We start from the raw sequence: 16,376 nt of genomic DNA, 5'->3' as shown, positions 1-16,376 counted from the left end.
TTCTTCAGCCAAAAAAAAGTTGACGACCCTATTCCTCAATCGCACCTTCACACCTTTTGTGCAATTATGATATAATAATTGACTTCCCTACGTGTATCTTTTTGAAAAAATAATTCTCGTCACCAAAAGTATTTCTTTTTAAGCCTTCTTGTGCAGTTCTGTTATAAAATTAGACTTTTTAAGCTTATGTTCTCGTCGTACGTCAGCGAACATCTTCGACTACATTTTTTCGTGGCTCCGGCGTATGACTCCATATCGAGATCTAGGATGTTCAAGCATCAAAAATGGTTAGTTTCAGGCTACTGAATTAAAATAAATGTTATTTATAAATTTACAAATAAATTTTATTATATTATATATTATATTCATATGTATGGGCAAGTGTACAAAAACAGCTTAAATTCTTGAATTCTCCGAAAAATCAATTTATTTTCAATAGTATCGAACGCTGGTAACAACAGATTTTATTTCATCGAGATTGTAGTAAGATTTTGTGTTTTCTGAAAATCCCAAAACACTGTAAGGTGAAAATTTCTCCATCCATTCTGTATCATGATTTACGTTTAATAAATAGGTTGTAATTTTATTCACGAGAGATGCTGAAACAAAAATGTTAATGTTTACTACATTACATAAAAACTTTTTAGTAATTTTATTTTAGTAGTTTCAAACGTAATATAATCAATACATTTATTTAGGCTAACTTAGATCATTTTAAAAATTTGCATTTCTCTCTTCTTAAGATTAATTTGCTTATAGTAAATATTAAAATCGATGTAGTGACATTATTAGTTAAAACAGTTCTGAAATTAAACCAAGAAATCCAATTTCTTTTCAAATTTAAGATTTAAATGCATTTCATTTGGCTCAAAAAATATTTTTGCAGCTTACCCAAAAAAGAACGTAAATGCTAATAGCGGTTACTCACTAAATTTTGAGCACTTAATTCAAATCTGGGCTCAAAATTGCCTTATTATGTGAAGTTTTCAAGAAAATACTTTTCAATAGCCGAAAAATAGTCACTATAGCTATAATTGAACTATTTACTGCTGACGAAGTAATTCCTGATAAACGTTTCGCCAACATTATATCTTAAATTACTATTTTCACCATTAAAATTGATTTCGTTAAAATGCCATAGTTATTTAGCATTTTATTTATATTTTGTTATTTATCTAATTAATGAAATCGGTGGGTTACCTATTCAGGAACAGAGCCAAGTAGGTATTGCTTCAGGAAAGTGGCTAAAAACGTGCCTATTAGTCGAAGAGCCCCGTAAATTTTTCTACCTTAAATCGCCGGACGATTCTAATGCCTTTTCATCGATTGGTCATGAAATTATGTCCCTAAACTGACAACGGTTCCAGTGCAAATCTTGCGGAAAGCATATTATTTTAATTCATTATTGGACGCATTTTCATAAAAATGAACTTTTTTCGTCTCAGACACATTAAAAAAACACTATAGTGTGCCTTTCAATGCATACAATGAGAAAAACTCAGGTGGCCGAATCCCATCCTGCTGCAACTTTCGGCAACGACTATAACAAAAAAGCCTTTAACAAAAATTATAGACAGGGGCCTGGTGAATTCGAAACAAAACGGCGCCACCTATCATTTTTCCGGGACCCGCTGTCACCGTGGGGCGAATCAGCGTGCGCACAGACCGATTTCTATTATTAACGCGCTCATGAACACGGCGGAACCTTTTTTTTTTGTTTTAAGAAATGGAATCTTTTATTATAGAATGTTTTCAAGGCTTAAGATGGTTAACTGCATGTCAAAGGCATTTTTGGTTAGAGTTGCATTTTATTTGATTGTTTTGCACGGGGCTGTCCCGGTATATATCCTCAAGCACGAACGCATTTTTATAAAGCAATCAAATGATCTGATGAAAGCAGTGTGCCCCGACATATTGGACAAAGCCTGGTTTTTACCCCATCATTAACGTATTGGGTTGCAGTCAAGTACACAGTGGGGAGGAGGAGATCTACAGGTTAAGGTGGGTTCCTAACTACCAGAACCTCGGTAAAGGTACATAGAAAAATTGCCAGAGGTACTGGCTCAGGAATCGATCTCCGGATCTCTGAAGTGAAGTCCGACCTAACTTTATCAGTTTACATTTACTGGGAGCTTGTTTCACATCTTTTTGCTGAACCTTGACATTTTTTAACATTCGAAATTTGTTATACATAAAAAATCGGCCTCAAACTTTGAGAAATTCAAGAGCCGACAGGAAACTACGTTACAGTACAAACTTTAATAATAAAAGATTTTTTTTCTCAATATTTTAATTAAATCTCATCCGGCACACAACACAGGACTCGGCTATGAATTTCATCCACATCAGCCGGTAACGATTTTCGTGATGTGCACGAAAATCCGAACCTGGCGGTCACTAGACCTGGCGGTCCTTTGTTATGCGCCGGACGAGATTGAGTTGAAATATTTTTTTACATCTTTTATCATTACATTTTATTTATTTTATGTATAAAAAGTTCGAACGTTAAAAAAATGTCGAGGTTCAGAAGAAAGATGTGAAAAAGACTCCGAGTTTTAATTTGGATGGAAATAATTTTCAGTGATTTTCCTACCCAAATGAAGAACCTAAATTTACTTTATTGTAATCTAATACATTTTACAAAGTTTTATCTCGATATTTTATTTAGAAAAAAAGTTTTTAGGTTTAAAACATCAGTGAACTGATAAAGTGAGGTCGGTAATATAGACATTTGGCTGTGTCACATGCCATTAAGTTCGTTTTCACGATTCTAAGGTGAATGAATGAAAATCAGCATGCTGATATGCGATTGTGTTTTGGCTTCACCAGGTCCTAGTTTGCAATTTTCGTTAAATGTTTTTTGTCTAGGAGGTAAAAGGTACTAAACTACGTTTTACTAAATCCTTTATCGCCACGGTGCCGAGGATTGCGACAGGATGAGACCCGGCACCCTGAGTTTTTTCTCATTGTATGCATTAAAAGACACGCTCTAGTGTTTTTTTAATGTGCCTGGGACGAAAAAGGTTCATTACCAAGAAAATGAGTCCAATAATTAATTAATATAAAATGCTTTCGACAGGGCTTGCACTAGCACCGTTGTCATTTTGGGAACATAATTTCATGACGAATCGATTAAAAGACAATAGAATCATCCGGCGATGTAAGGTAGAAACATTGACTGGACTCTTGGATTATATTCACATAAGAGGCGAGAACGTACCTATTCAGAAATGAATTTTTTTCATCCGAATTTAAGTTGGTAGCACTAGTGGCATTAAAACAATAATTCAAAAAATTCTTTATTGTCCTCTATTGTCACGTAAAATACACTTAATGAACAGGATAATAAAACAATTAATTAATAACGTACTGGAAAAAAGGAAAGTTATTTTTTAAATGATTATTTTTTAAATGTTGCCAGCGCTTCCACTCAAATTCGGATATCAGACATTTATTTCTGAATAGGGCCGTGTGAAACATTGATAAATACAAAGCAATATATGCACGTGAGTACCCACGTGAGTTTCACGCATGATTGAAAACCGCCTCTCGAACCGGAGGTGCTCCAATCTCACTGCGAAACTGCGTGGGCCAACAGTTCTAGGAATGTACTTAGAATCTTAGATCTTGCATTTAAATAAACGTCACTTGTTTTTACGAAAATATATTCAAACTAGCTGTGATTCCGATCTCGGGTATTTTCACTTTGTATTTATAATTGTATAGTACTCATTAGCTAGCAAATATATTTGGTTTCTTATAAAGAAATTAAAAATACCAAAAGGTTAAATATTATAAATGACTATACGTTTCTTGCTCTTCAGTAAAATTGATTAATATTGTTGGTCAATCTGTCTTCTAGACCGATTATCCTTCGATTAGTTTTTAGATATTCTATCGGGTCGACTTCGACGGCTCTTTCTGAAAAATCTGACTTTTCAGAGTAAGCCCCCTTTCTTTGGCGCACGTCACATATACTCCCCTTTTTTCTGCTGTATATCCCTCTCCCGACATTTTTTTCTGCTGTGTATCCCGCCGAAAATGTTTTTGGTTACGGCCTTGAAAATAAGGGTCTTTTCAAAAGGATTACCCGGTTGTTTTGACTTTTAGGTTTGAAATACTCTTGACGCATTCCCAAAATAGAATCAGAAAAAAATCGGAATATGCAATCTCAATTGAAAACAATTGACCTCTTTTTCTCATTTTTTTTCTTTTCCTCATGTTAAATTTTGTATCTTCAACTTTATTCTAATCTTTTGTTAATCATTTTTTTATTTGTTTGATCTCATTTCCGGTGTTACCTTTCGGGCCTTTTCAAGATTGATCACGTTTAAACTAATTATTGGCAGAATGGGCATGAATAATTAAAACTTTTTCAATACCTGGCATCTCTTTATGAACCATAATGCGATATGGGGGCAGTGGACCAAGGCTAGTAAGAATGTGCAGCGATTCCACACCTGGTAGGGAATTTCTATGGTACTTCAGAACTGGAGATTCTAAAATGGCAACCTCGACTTGCTTGCCAGCAACCATTTGCAGTGCTGCTAGTTGGGAGTTTACATCTAAAATTAAAAGAATAAAAATCATACAATCAACAATTACAGTTATTTTACAATATATTGACAAAAGATACATGTATGAAGACGTTTAACTTGAAAGCCCTCACCTGAGTTAAAGCGTACAAATCGTTGCCTCTATGATATACTATCCTACCTGGGGCTAGCAGAATATATTCTCCAATCTCGTTTTGTGTTGGCCTCTAGCACCGAATACGCGTATCGGCTCTAAATTTCAATTTCAAGTTTGATTTTGCACCTAGCGCCGCGCCGCTACGCGTACGCTGCGCTAGAATTTAGAGCCCATCACAAAACAAGATTAGAGAATTGAGACTGCTTATTCCAGATAGGAGAGTATAGCATGGAGCTACTTAAACAAGCCTTCGGAACATCGCACGATACCCATGTAACGACATACAGAAACGCCACTTTAATTTAAAAATCAAAAACTTATTCATACCAAGAATGTTTCCGAAGAATGCAGGTCCTTCTCCTTTCGATTTCAGATGAGTGAACAACAATCCGGCAGTTCCTATTTGATTACGTCTATCTGGCAAAGCACATCGGTGACCTCGTAAATCCGTGATAGTCTAAAGCAATAAATTCTGTTCATTCTCAGTAATTTTTTATATTACGCATTAAGAGAACTTTGAAGTATTTATTGTTACTCGATATACCCATCATCATAGGGATGTCTACAGGATATCTAATCACGCCAGCAATTTCGATACCCTAAACATTTTTTAGGACATTTTCGAGATGAAGCGCGATATGATAACGTACAAGTAAGCTCTGGAACTTTGTACGATATCATAATGCACTAATATCGCTTGGTCACTACTAGAACCCTCGTAAATATAATATAATAAAATAATAATATAATGTAAAATCCTTCAATGTACGATATCATGATCTTACGCTCTTAATGTGATAATTACGATATATAGCGCAGGAGTTACGGTATATATTGAAATTCGTGCAATATCGTTTTTTCTGTGCAATGGATATTTTTAAAAATTGAAATATTTCATGTGGGAATTTTAAATATCCTTAAAACTTTGCTACATATCATATGGTCATTTCAGGGATATAAAAACATGCGACTTACAAGGAGACGTCACGAAATGTGCAGCGCCGATTCGACTAAAGCTTAACAAGGTGAAAGTACACTAAAATCCATTAGATGGTTATTTTTCTTATTGATCCTGAGATATCAGGGTTTAAGTTGTGCTCGAACGCCGGATTCGCCATTGTAGATTCCGGATCCCAGGCTTCACTCTTATGTATCTACCGCATACAGTGGTCAGTCGAGCGCTCGAGCGTAAATACTCAAATCTTGATATCTCGAAAACTAAGGCCCATTGGATTGAAAGAAAAAATATGCACCTAGTAGATTTTCATCTAGAGATCTAGGGATTTTTATGAAGCCTGGTGAAACTTTCATTATAAAAGGTATTAAATGAACATTATTCTCCTAAGCGAAAAATGGTATAAACAGTTAAAATTAAAACAGTGGTTTAGCAGGTTTAGGGTTTTCAGAAAAGTCAGATCTCAAAATTTAGAATCCTGTAACTCCGACTTTCACCGAGCTTCGTAAAAGTGGCCTTCGTGTGGCTTTGGAAGTCTTCGGCTCTTACTCTATACTTGTTCGTAGAGGCGTTGGGAAAACGAACCCAAGATGTCCAAAGCTACCCTAGACCCGCCTTGACAAAGGGCGATTGCATTGGGACCTTAGAGAACTAATGGACCTAGTTTAAAAGTTGGCCAATTTATTAAGAATTTTTTTCAGTGCCCCAATCACCACATGCCGGAATGAGCGACTACGATCGTTAAGAAGAATCTAATAGCTAATTCGGTTATCTTGCACTGGTGCACTCCAAGAGCACTCGAACCTGCATCGAAGCAAGTAGGAGTGAGAAAGAAGAAGTAAGAAGGAGCAGGTTGGAGTTTCTTGGAGTAGGGTAAGGGGGGGGGGGGGCAGCGCCAACAAATTAACAGTCAATGATTAAAAAAAAACAATGATGTGGTAATTTAATTATTTCTAACATGCTGTATTTCGTCGGTTTTGCCCCTCACCTGCGGACAAAGCCGTCTCTAGATTTTTATGAAAATCAAAACATTTAAAGATCAGAAAATATGATGGTTTGCTTCTGTGGTATTTTATGTACTGGAAGTTACCTTGAAAGACACTCATGGAGAAGAATAAGTTATTTTAAATAAAAATACTGTACCAATACAAGAAATCTGTATACCGACCGGATTGATAATAATCATATTTAATAGATTCTTCCATGCATGGACAAAGGAAACGCGGGACTAGGCATGCTATAGAAACTTGGGGGAGCGGGGTTGAGTTCACGAGAGGGGGGAGAATTCCATGAGTGGGAAGAGCCGCCATCTTACGATGTGCCACTTGATTATGCGTACGAGGGTTTTTTGCCGACAAACTGTGCAAGAGAATATAAACATGTGGGCGTTGCGATGTTTGTCGCGGGACATCAAAGGATGGCTGACCTCCCCCCTCATTGCATCAACCCCGCAATGGCATGCCTAGTCCCGTGTTTTCTATGTGCATGCTTCCATGTAGCCCACAAGATAAGTTGCTGTTCTAAGTTGCCGATCATTTATCGACAAAACTTGTGACACTTGTTTCACCTAAGCACTTGTAAATATTATTTTCGTCGGACCTGCCCCCCTGGACAAGCCTCACTTATTCATTAGATTGATTATATTTTGGACTTAAATTACGTCTATTTAATATAATTAGATTGTGTGATATTGTTTTATCTGTGAAAATTTCATATTTTTATACTGTAAGTGTTGTCAATAAAGTTGAAAACTTTGTATTTCTGTCAGTGAAACTTTCCTTCTTTCGTGGTAAAAACTGTTTTCTGTATCATTTTTCTTTTGCAACGTCAATTTTCAAGATTTTAGTAAGTAACACTATCTCTGATAAAATAGATTTATTTGATGCAAAGTAGAACTTGAATTGTTAAATAATAGCCATGCTATAAGGAAAATCACCTTTGCCCTACTGGTTGGCGCTGCCCTCCCCCCCTTTCCTTACACCAGTGCAGAATGGTCAAATTCGCTATAATTTGCGATGCGCAGTTGCTGAGAGAAGGAGTAGATTGGGGGTGCGCACGGCATTACTTAGTTCTCTGGAGAACTAAATTCCACTTTACTAAGCTGTAACGTCAACAATCGAGAAAACACCAGCTTAGATTCTGCTAAACAAACGTGTAAGTCGAAAGTTGCGGCGCGGGTTTGGGTGAAAAAAATTTAATGTACCAGAAGCAATAACCTTTTCGGAAATAAAAAGAGGTTAGAAAACCTACTTCAGAATTATTTTTTAAAAAACATTAAAATCAACTAGATGAGGGTTTTTCAACATTCTCAATAATTTACTATAAATAATATATGTTGGAACCTGGAATTAAAAATATCGGATGTAATGTATCCCGAGAATTGATGCCTCGGCTGTTTCGTGATGAGAGGAGTCGTGAGCCGAGGGAAAGAATGTGCTAAGCCAAGCGCGACAAACAGCCCAAAAGCTGCACTTTCACCGCGTTAGTTGCATCAGGTTGCGTCATGCATCCAAAACTGTAATTTAATCTAGATCCCAGTGTAAAAGGTTTCGAAATTGTTGAGGGACCTACTGTAGTACTGCTTCCCCTGTGAAGTAATCTATATTAATACGGCACCTATAGTACACAACTGTTACGCGACTATTACGCTCTATTACGAGACTTTCGTCCTTAAACATCTTTATTTGAAGCTTTAAACATTAGAGAACTTGAAATATATTTGTTCTTCTACATACAGGAGGTTTCCGGTCCCGGTTTCAGATTTGTAGTAGGTTTTGCTGTATTTCAAACAAAAAATATTAAATAATTAATATACCTCAACGTAAGAGAGTCGATCAGACGCTATGACAACATCTCCATAAATGTGAGGAAGGAACTCTTTATTCAAACGATGTTCGAAAACGAAACTTGCAGGTAAAAGTACTCCTTCATTCCAGTCGTCACTTGGTGGCAGTATTGCTAAAAGAAATCAAATTTACGCCATAAAAAATCTCGAGAAAAGTGAGCTTTATCAGTCAGTTTTTACTAGCAGCGGATGAGACTGATTTTTTTTTTGGTGTATGCCGTCTGTCAAATCTATCTTTCTGATAAAAAAGTTTTTGAATTTGTATTAATCTCATTTTCTTGCTTATTTCAAATCTCACAATTTAAAACGAATTGTCAGCCTTTATAATGAATCCCTGCTGACCTAAAGAAAAACAGAGTGGAAAATAAGCCATATTATCTACACCGATAATTGACATAACGAATTGGGTATGTTTTATTTGAAAAAATAAAGGGTCACGTAGCATACTTCTTCATAAGGTTTAGCGGAAATGTATGATGATTTAAAATCGGTCGCCATTATTGCTGCTGATACTATGCTTAACTCTGCTCGAGATTACTGATATCATAGCGAAATAAGCAAAGCATCATAGAAACTGTCTCAAACGCCTTTAAAACCGCTGTGGACCACTAAATATATCTGAACAAACTTAATCATACAGGTCTGTATTTGTGTATTTAACTAACTTCAAGTGAAGAGTGTAAAGGCAAGAGGAGGTAACTGAAAATTTTCCGAAAATGGTTATTTTGCCAGAAAATGTAAAAATATTTAAATACACATAGTTTTAAAAGGATTTATTCTTTATCATATACTTTATGGTAGCAATGCCTTGAAGTTACATTTAAATATCCATTTAAAATCAAGTTTTCTTTTAATCAAACTATCTTTTATGATATCACTGTTTACTGGGCCAGAACGTACAGTTGAACATCTACCGCTAACCTCTTTTGCCCTTGAACATCATACTATGCTACTATATCAGAGACCGATCTCCGCACATACGTTCTGACTGCGGTAACTATACATTCACTGCTAAACTTAAACGTCTGAAACCAACGTTCAAATCTAACCGGACAAACGCACTGTGATCTGCTATCTTTTTTTCTCCCGCGAGAAGTGTTCGAGTGAGTGCCCGTGCTTGACAACCACGAAAACAACGACAGACATTGAGGTTATATCAATTTTTTGCAAAGTCAACTTAACTCAACCGTTGGAAATTGAACAAAAGTACATCAGAAATAACTATGTTTACACCTAGCCACAGTACGTGAATGTATCTTGTTTTCTGAAAATGTAAAAAGAGATATCACGTCACAGTGCGCATGCTCTTTTAGATTTGAGTGTTGGCTTGAAACTTTCAACTTTGGCATTAAATGTACAGTTACCGCAGTCAAAACTCGAGGCGCTTTGTACTGTATGATCAGTCTCATTATTATTAATCCGTGGACTCATCTTTGGGGTAGATAGAAGGTTTGCCAAGCCGATCTTGTTAAATGTTACTGTGCAAATAGATGTAGTGCATTCCGCTGTTCATGTAAGAAGCACAAGTTCCCTGTAAAGTCCTCCGAAAAATTTTCCAAGGTAACTGCGATAACGCAAATGCCGCTAAAATTGTTACAATTGTTACTTGCAAATATTCTATATATTTCTCTTTGAAAATTTTGATAGCTTTATTCCTAATTCTAATTTTTCTAAATATATGCAGTGTATTTAAACATTTTTAAAGAAATAAAAATATGAGACTTCAAATAACAATACATATATGTACGTCCATACAATGAGGTCCCGTATAGGCGGTATGGAATGAAACCTATAAAAAATGATATGGAACCTATAGGTTCATGTAGCCGGATTAATTCTATAGGCACTTCAAGTCCAAGACAAACGCTGTAGGTTCAGAAACGAGTCTTTGGGCAGTTTTAAAGTTGGAACTTCTAAATACCGCTTGCAGAGAAAAACGTAACTAAATTGGTGAGTGCCATAAGCGCACGTGTTCAAATTTTTTTTCGACCATGACATATATCTACTTCCGGTTGCTTTACGGGCATGACTATACTGCCAATGAATTAAGTAAATAGGTTCTAGTATCATCCCACACAACAGTCGCGGTAACAGGCAATATCATGTCAGGGTTCCAAGCAGGAAACCTATGGTTTGATCACTGTGCCAGTGCCAATGTAAATGTTCGATGAACTTTTATAGTGGCTTTTGTGTTTCGGAACTCACTTTAAACTGTAGTTGCCTTCAGAAGAGGCTAGTTACCTTCCAAGGAAGAGGCTCCATGTCGCGGGGAAAATTGCTTGATTGTCACTTAGTCGACTTTAAGAAGACAAGGAAAAGAAATATCTATCAAATTGCGAAGGGTCATCATGTCGAGTGGTCTTTTGCTTGCTGATCGCTGGTCGATTTCGAGTAGCGTTACGTAAAAAACGATTATAAAACACACTAGACCAGTTCGCTGAATGTGGACATCTAAATGATGACCTCAAAAGGAATGCTCCGTCCACCCTATTCTGGCGATCTTCTATCCTAGCGCCTGAGAAGGGCAGGCTGCCGGATGGCAGAGTGGGTGTTTACTTTGCTATTCATATAGGACCGGGCTATTCACTGTGCTATGGATTGCCGGACCACCGAAAAGTATATTTCGCAAACGTTAGAAAAAATGAAATGCACCGAGATCTAACTCGGCGAAAGTGCTCGGCTTAAGTATAATGCCTTGATAATATATACGGGTTAGGCGCAAAGGGCTTTCTGGCCTGAGCGCAAGATTCGCCTCTCACGAGCTCCCCACCCGCATAAAATTAATTCAATCAATCAATCAATCATGCCCTACAAAAACCCTGAAATAATAATTTTAGTTATATGAGAATACACACATACATGCATGAGCACATATACTGATGATTAACAATATAAAATGAAATTAAGAATACATACCAATGTCAGCAACTTCTTTGGCGACTGGTCTATCTATACGAGACTCATGTATCAGCACCACAGGTTTAGCAGTAGCAACTTCAATAGCTTCTGCTAAAATTTCGAACAGACTAATTGGCAAAGAGGGGACGAGATGAACAGCCAAGACCAATGGACGACCTTCTAAAGATGGTGCAGGTATGGGTGGGTATGTTCGAGGCACAGCTACATTCGAAGGACCTTTGAGTTTCTAAAAATGAAAGATAAGCTTTTTATCCTCTGCATACTATTTTATTATCACATATGATATTATCATATTATATTATCATATCTCAAGTCAGAAGAGCACAAATAACGTCTTTAAAAAAATACGACCCATGTACATTGAGATAATCACAGGAAACCATGAAACAACTCATAAAATATAGATATTAGGTAGTCATAGCTTATTTAATATATTCTTGTTGAACGGAAAGAAAGGATTGTGATACCAATGGTGCGAAAAAGAAAAGGGAATAGGATGGCCTTGATGCCGAAATGATATAAGATTATGTGACAATAGGGTCAAAAGGTCAAAGAAAGAATAGGAAAAAACATAATTTTGCCGAATCAGACAGGGTTTAGGAAAGGTATGGGAGTTACGAATAATATTTACGTACTAAATTATATTATAAATAGAAGGATCAACAGAGAGAAAGGCAACATGGCATCACTGTTTGTAGATTTAAGGGCGTCATTTGACTTATTTGACAGAAAGAAGACAGTGAAAATTAGATGGAAAATAATATAAGAGAATGCTTGAGAAAAAGAGTAGCAGAGCTCTTTAGAGAGACAAAAGTAAGGTAAGGTTCGGAGAACAGATAGGAAGTTGCTTTTGGTTAGCTAGAGGTATAAGGCAAAATTGTCTTCTAAGCCTGCTCCTGTTTAATGTATTAATTTTACGTTCCGAACAGAAAATGAAGAAAAAGAGCGAGACTAGCATGTTGGTGGCGGTAGTGAGAACGTGTGCGGTGACAGGTGGTGAGAATGTTTTACAGAGTTTGTGTAGAAGATGTGAGTGGAGTGTGAGGGTGGAAGCCTTGAAGGTGAGTAGGGTTGTCAGGGATAAATTGGGTAGTTAAAACATAATTTTCAGAGTTGTTGTTGGGTGGGATTTGGCTAAATATGGAAAGAGCGGTTAGGTTGGCAAGCGATCGGCGGAGTTTGTAATTAGGAGTTTGGGCCTTCAAGCGGGCCAAGGGTGGTTCTCGTAGTGCCAGGGGATATTTTTCTTCTTCTTTATTCATATTGTTTTCCCTAAGAATTCACATGACTTCCATTCCTGACAATCTATCTCCTTGCATATTTTTATAAAATCATATTCTTACTATTTACAGTTATTTACAACTATTTACATAAAATCTTATATCTAGATACTTATCCTATTTCCTGATTCTATCATTTTTTCCTTAACTTCTTTCTTCACTCTCATTAAAAAAACTATTACATATACTTTATACAGTGATAGCATCAGCGTCACACCCCTATAATCTTTAACCTCCTTTCCTTTGCCTTTCATCACTATTGGTATCACTACTCTTTTCCATACCTCTTGCCATCTCCTCCTTTCACTCCTTCAAGCCCTTTAGCAAATTCTTTTCCTCCCCATTCAGCATTTTATCTTTGGATTTTTTGCTCTCTTCTCATCATTTCCTTCCTTCTCTATCTCCTGTTCTCGGATTGAGATCCCCACCTATTATAAGCCTAATCTCTTCTTTATTCTCCTCCATTATTTCTTTTATCTCCTCTGCTTTCTCCTGTATATCATCGTTTACATAGGCCCCAATATCTTTCACTTCTTTCTTCCATCTGCCTCTGATACTATTAATCCTTCTTTTTGTTCGGTCCTTTCGTTTTGATTTTTCCCCGTTATTCATTCGTTCCTTGCTCCCATTACCATTCCTCCTATTGCTCTGCCCTCTTTATTCTTTCTCTTTGCATTTTGAACTTGCCATTTGCAACCTGTTGGTAACCTTCCCCTTACTCCTTTCAAACCATTTTCATCTAGCCACGTTTTCATCATTATTACTACAACATATGGTGTCAATTATCTCATGAAGTAACATAAAGGGATAATTTGGGGCGGTAAGCGGCAAAAGTCTTGAGAGACATGTATCGGTTGCAAAAGGCACTTTTTCCATGGCAAGGTCCCAGTTACCGACGGAAGAGCGGCAGGTGGTCTGTGAGAGTACTGGTAGTGCTGGTAGTGAATTGGACGGGAAGAAAATTTCTCACAAAACACGACGACCATCTATGCATAAACCGGTGTCAAGTGGCACGTCGGGCAGAGAGAAAAAGCGGAACAAAGAAAGCGAGAAGGCGAGGGAGAGAGCGTCTAGAGTAAATGAGACGGAGGATCTTTTGAAAAGAAAGAAAGACAGCCGAGAGAGTCTGGAGAAAAGCGTGATAGAGGTTCCATTAAAAAAAGCGTAAGGATGCGTAGGTCACCCCCTAAATATGGATGGACAATCGGAGAAGCAGGCTCTAGGGTTATTGATAAGCGAAATCAGTGGATTGAGGGAAGAATTAAGGGTGTCTATGGAGCAGATGGAAAATTTAATGGAGGACCTGAGGGGAAAATATGAGAAGTGGGAAAACGGAGATAAAAGAGGAGGAAAAAAGCCTTCGGAAGATGCAAAGCAGGTCGGAAATAGAAGTAGGTGAGCGGAGAGAGGGCGAGAAGAAAGGAATTTTCAAGAGGGTAGAGAATATGATGAAATAAAAAAATATTGTAATAAGAGGATTGCAGATAAAGAGCGGGGAAGAAAGGGAGGGGATGAAAGCGCTGCTACAGAAAATTGGAGACCTAGGAAGAAAATTTCGGGATAATGCGAAACAAAAATAGGATAAAGGATTAGAAGGTTTTCATCAATCAAGATTTGACGAGAAAGGAGAGGGACGTACAGAGAATTAAAAACGACATGACTAGGAGGAAGAGAAGTGAAGGGAGGGCTGCGAAGGTAGGGTATCGGAAAATAAAAGTAGATGAGAAAATGTGGGTATAGGACGAGGTTAAAGAAGTTTTGAGGGAACTGCAGGGGAACTTGTTTCGTGGGAAGTACAGGGGTAGGGGTAAAGCAGGGTGGAGGAGTTTTAAAAGTGCTATCCTAGACTGTAGCAGGGGTAAAGAAGAAAGGTTAGGATTTCTGGAGGTATATCCCGGAGTTTAATGTGGTCGGACTGGTAGAGACGTAAGTAGAGAAAAAGGAATGGGATAGAGCAGAGCCAAAGTTGCCAAGTGGGTATAGGTGGAGGCTCGAGCAGGTGGTCAGAGTAAAAAGGGAGGGGAATAAAGATAGAAGGGATAACGTTTAAGTTTGTGACTGTGTACAATAAGGATGGGATGAAAAGGATTGAAGAGAGGGTAGAAAATTTACTAGGAGGGAGAGATATAATATAATAAATGAGGAGGGGGGATTCTAAGACAATGGATGGAGGATAGAGGCTGGACGTTGGCGAATTATGTGGGAATAGGTGACGAAGGGGAAGAATACACGTATGCGAGCAAAATAGGGGTATCAGTGATGGACTGTGTGATCATGACTATGCAAGGGTGGGAGGAGACAAAGGAATTCGCAGTGAAGATAAAGTGGTGGTGTGGGGGCGGAAGGTGAGTGAGGTGGTACATAGGATAGAGAAAAGGTCTGTAACGTGGAAACTGGGAAGGCTTAAAAGGCAGAAAGGGAGGAGAGAATAAGAGAGTCAAGGTTTAACGGGAACTATGCGTGGATCATTTCAAGGGAGAGAGCGCAATATTTGTGTAAGACTGGAGAGAAAGGAAGTTAGGAACTTATAGCGAGGATGAGATGCGGATGCATGGGAGATTATAATAGGTTCTGGTTTTATAGAGAGAAGAGAATGTGTGAATTGTGCGGTAAGGGGGACGCAAAAGTAGAGTTGGAGATGTGTAATGGTAAAAGATGGAACGGAATTTAAGTACCTCGGTTTTATCATTTGAGCGAACGGGAAACACGGGGAAACACATTTTTGGGGAACAGAAAAAAAAAAGATTGAAAAAGATTTGAAAGAGTCAAATGAGATTAGTTCACGTGTTAGAATGGACTGTATTAGATAAATTGAGAATTAGAACGGGAAAGAGGACGTCACAATACGAAGAGAAACTAAGGACGAGGAAGGGCATGATTAATAGCTAGGTCGACATTGGAAAATGAAGAGAAAAAATCAATATGTCGGGAGAAGAAAAAGAATAGAAAACGTAGAGTGTGTAAATAATCATATTAATCAAAAAATCTAAATATATTGCTCTGGATTATTAGTGGCAAACCAATCAAATAAATTTTCAAAAAGAAACATCAAACTTTCAAAAATGGCCTAAACACTGCATTTGTTTCTGTTATTTCTTTATGTATAACACTGAGAAATATACATCCATTTATATTTATAATACTTGTACATGACCTCATATTGGATTCCAGACAAAATTCACTTCATATATATTCACAATCATTGCAAAATCACAGACTGCTGTTTATGACAATACAATTGTCCATAGCAAATGATTAATCTATTATAAACTCTCACTTTTACACATTAATGTCACTCAAACTTAACAATTGATGTATTCTTAATTCATTAAAAACTTAAACATTTTAATTTTTCCAAAGCTTATACTTAAATAAAAAAAGATCAACTTCTTTTTAAAATCGTCTCTCACATATCTCTCAAGAATTTATTTAGCTTCTGTTAAAAACAAAAAATTATTCAGATGATATATAAAAAAAAATTTTATTGTTGAGATTTCACCTAAAGTAGCAACTTCGGATGTATGGACGGCAAAGTTATAAAACTGACTTTAAAGTAATTTTTAAAATGTTTAACCCCAAATGATTGAACCCTATTATTCAGGACTGTCTTTTTCAACTAAGTATAACGTTCATTTTCTGTTAATCTTAAACATTAAAAAATGTTATAATAAAAGGAGTTGTTTCT

General features: G+C 36.9%; 1 protein-coding gene across 1 annotated transcript in view; it reads right to left on the bottom strand.

The window, feature by feature from the left end:
* Positions 1-401: 401 nt before the first annotated feature.
* The window catches only part of LOC117168133, a 41,882-nt gene continuing 25,907 nt past the window's right edge, over positions 402-16,376 (bottom strand). The window contains exons 4-8 of the mRNA XM_033353555.1: positions 11,409-11,637; positions 8,463-8,605; positions 5,020-5,149; positions 4,383-4,565; positions 402-599 (exon numbers count right to left, since the gene is read on the bottom strand). Of these exons, the coding sequence (XP_033209446.1) occupies positions 433-599; positions 4,383-4,565; positions 5,020-5,149; positions 8,463-8,605; positions 11,409-11,637 (852 nt within the window). The 3' untranslated portion in view covers positions 402-432. The remainder of the gene's footprint in view (positions 600-4,382; positions 4,566-5,019; positions 5,150-8,462; positions 8,606-11,408; positions 11,638-16,376) is intronic.

This window comes from Belonocnema kinseyi, chromosome 1, assembly GCF_010883055.1.
Source record: "Belonocnema kinseyi isolate 2016_QV_RU_SX_M_011 chromosome 1, B_treatae_v1, whole genome shotgun sequence".
Classification (NCBI taxonomy): Eukaryota; Metazoa; Arthropoda; class Insecta; order Hymenoptera; family Cynipidae; genus Belonocnema; species Belonocnema kinseyi.
Note: the sequence above shows the minus strand (reverse complement) of the source record. Positions and strands in the feature narration are given on the sequence as shown.